The 3,067-nt window shown below is 38.0% G+C and overlaps 1 protein-coding gene across 1 annotated transcript in view; it reads right to left on the reverse strand.

The window, feature by feature from the left end:
- Positions 1–3,067, reverse strand: part of PARG (poly(ADP-ribose) glycohydrolase) — a 139,440-nt gene that overhangs the window by 119,908 nt on the left and 16,465 nt on the right. The window contains exon 8 of the mRNA XM_003801665.3: positions 1,311–1,385. Within this exon, the coding sequence (XP_003801713.1) occupies positions 1,311–1,385 (75 nt within the window). The remainder of the gene's footprint in view (positions 1–1,310; positions 1,386–3,067) is intronic.

The following is a 3,067-nucleotide window of genomic DNA, read 5'->3' on the forward strand; positions in this document are numbered from 1 at the left end:
GGCCCAAGCGATTTTCTTGCCTCAGCTTCCTGAGTAGCTGGGACTACAGGTGCTTGGTACAACGCTCGGCTATTTTTAGAGATGAGGTCTTGCTCTTGCTCAGGCTGGTCTCAAACCTATGAACTCAGGGTAAACCACCCGCTTTGGCCCCCCAGAGTGCTAGAATTACAAGCGTGAGCCACTGCGCTGGGCTGTATTTCCAGGTTTTAACATCACATTACAGTTACACAAGTGATCAACACTGGTGAAGATAGATTGAAAGGTGCCTACAATATCCCTTTGCATTTCTTTGTAATTTATTGTGATTCCATACTTTTTCAAAATAATCTGTTTTTTAAAAGTATACTGCCATTTTTTCAAAATGAATGATACCTAGTCTGCATCCCATTGCCCACAGCATAATTGCTATAACACTCTGTGGCAAATGACTTTATAGCACACACTATGTATACAGAGGCGAGAAAGTTTTGTGCCCCTTGATTGAATCACCTGATTTCCAGGAATCACCTAATGAAACAACATCAAACATGGAAAATACATATATATAATATATACACACATAACATTGTGACTAAAGTGTAATTGAGAACAAGGTAAAACTAGATGCAACCTAGATGTCTGAGAATATAGGAATCATTAAATTCTCAAAATCTGGGGTTGGGCTGAGTGGCTCACACCTGTAATCCCACCACTTGGGAAGCTGAGGTGGATGGATTGCCTGAGCAATTACAGGTTCAAGACCAGCCTGAGCCAGAGCGAGACCTCATCTCTATACACAGCCGGGCATTGTGGCAGGCACCTATAGTCCCAGCTGTTGGGAGGCTGAAGCAAAAGAATCACTTAAGCCTAGGAGTTTAAGGTTGCTATGAGTTACGACACCATGGCATTCTACCAAGGTTGACAAAATGAGACTTTGTCTCAAGAAAAAAAAAAATCTCAAAATCTAGTCATGGAATACTATGTACTCACTGATAATGTTGGTAATAGTTTGACAACATAATAGAAAATACATATTATAAGAGAATAAAACAAAATTCAATATAAACTCTCAATTATATCGATGTAAAATAAAGATATAAGTAACAGGAGATCCATTTTTTTTGCAGTTTTTGGCCAGGGCTGGGTTTGAACCCGCCACCTCTGGCATATGGGGCTGGCGCCCGACTCCTTTGAGCCAGAGTGCCGCCCAGGAGATCCATTTTTTAAAAACATAATAATTGTGTTAATGTGGCAGAATTTACGGGAATTTTTCTCAAACTTTCTTAAAGAGTTGAATACTATTTTCATAAAGAAATAAAAATACTTTTTACCTTATCCCAGAAATCAATCAAAGCTGTAAAGTCCCATTTCTTAGAATATGCCACATTGTATTTCAGAATAGCATCCTATAGAAAAAGCAGAAACAAAACCTCATGATATAGCCAAGTGAATTACCTGTGAATAGCCTCTTTGAAGAACTATCATGCTTCCAGTAAATTTGTCACTGCTGAACAACCTTCCTTCTACCATTAGCTACACAACATCAGTAGTTACGGACAAACAGAATGCATACTAATTTATTATTCACTTAAGAAAAGTGAGATTAGAAAGGTCAAGTAAAAGAGAAAAAAACCATTACCCTAAAGCATGCATTCTGTATGGGATAATATGCTCCAAATGGACAAAAATTGGACCTTGGAAGATAAAAAAAAAAAAAAACAAAAAAACAAACTTAGATATCACAATGGTTTGATCAAAAGAGTCACACTATATCCACACACAGATATTTGGTACACTTGCAGTATTAAAAATTCATTGGGAGGAGAGATATTAGAAAAACAAAGGTTCAAGAAGATCCTAAAGATAGAGGGCATAACAAAAATAGATGGAGAAATGCCAGCCTAAAGTGTAAAACAGTCTTTTTTCCTTTACTATCAGCTATTTTTATAAGTTACATATAAATGGTTATCTTTCCCTAACAGGTCACATAAATTACACATTTATAGAAAACAAAGTCTAAATACTATGCCATCTACTGGTGTAACTTTTAACTGCCTAGAATAGACAGTCTGATACACGGGGTTTCCAAGGTTGGGTATGCATAAGATAATCTGTTAGTCGAACAGAAAGAATTGTTGTTTCTAATTACAGTTTATCTTTTAAATGTCTATTTTGATTGTATAATATACACATTACATTATTAAAGTAATAAATATGTAGAATTTATAAACAACTAGTGTATTTATATTGGCAATACACAAATTTTTTTCACTGAAGTACACAAGCCTGAAAACCACTGGTAAATTATTATAATAAACTTGCCAAATCTCCTTATCATTGAAAAAGTTTTGGTTTTTTTTTTTTGAGACAGAGTCTCACTTTGTTGCCCTTGGTAGAGTGCCACAACACCCGGCTATTTTTTGTTGCAGTTTGGCCAGGGCTGGGTTTGAACCTGCCCCCCTCAGTATATGGGGCTGTCACCATAACCACTGAGTCACAGGCACTACCCCATTGAAAAGGATTTTTAAAAAATTAATATTCTGCCAAAGAACTTCCTGAAAAATTTATGCCATGCAAATAATTACCAGGCATCTAGGTTAAAATATGATCCAAAATATAGGGTGTCCTAAAAGTCACCACCAAAATCACCATACATAGGGAAAAGAGGGAAATTATAGCTAAATATACCTTTTTGTTGGGGGAGGCAGAGTCTCACTATGTCACCCACAGTAGAGTGCTGTGATATCCCAGCTCACAGCAACCTCAAACTCTTGGGCTTAAGCAATTCTCTTGCCTCAGCCTCCCAAATAGCTGGACTACAGGCACCCGCCATAACTCAGCTATTTTTTTGCAGTTGTCATTGTTTGGCAGGCCCCTGGCCGGGTTTGAACCTGCCTGCCTTGATATATGTGGCTGGCGCCCTAAGCACTGAGTAAAAGGTGCTGAGCCTAAATGTACCATTATTACAAAATATTTAATAAAAAATTTTACGAAGAGGGCGGCACCTGTGGCTCAGTGGGTAGGGTGCCAGCCCCACATATACCAGGCCCTGGCCAAATTGCAACAAAAAAATAGCTGGGCGTTGTGG

This window comes from Otolemur garnettii, unplaced genomic scaffold (genome assembly GCF_000181295.1).
Source record: "Otolemur garnettii isolate 467f Iridium unplaced genomic scaffold, OtoGar3 scaffold00217, whole genome shotgun sequence".
NCBI lineage: Eukaryota > Metazoa > Chordata > Mammalia > Primates > Galagidae > Otolemur > Otolemur garnettii.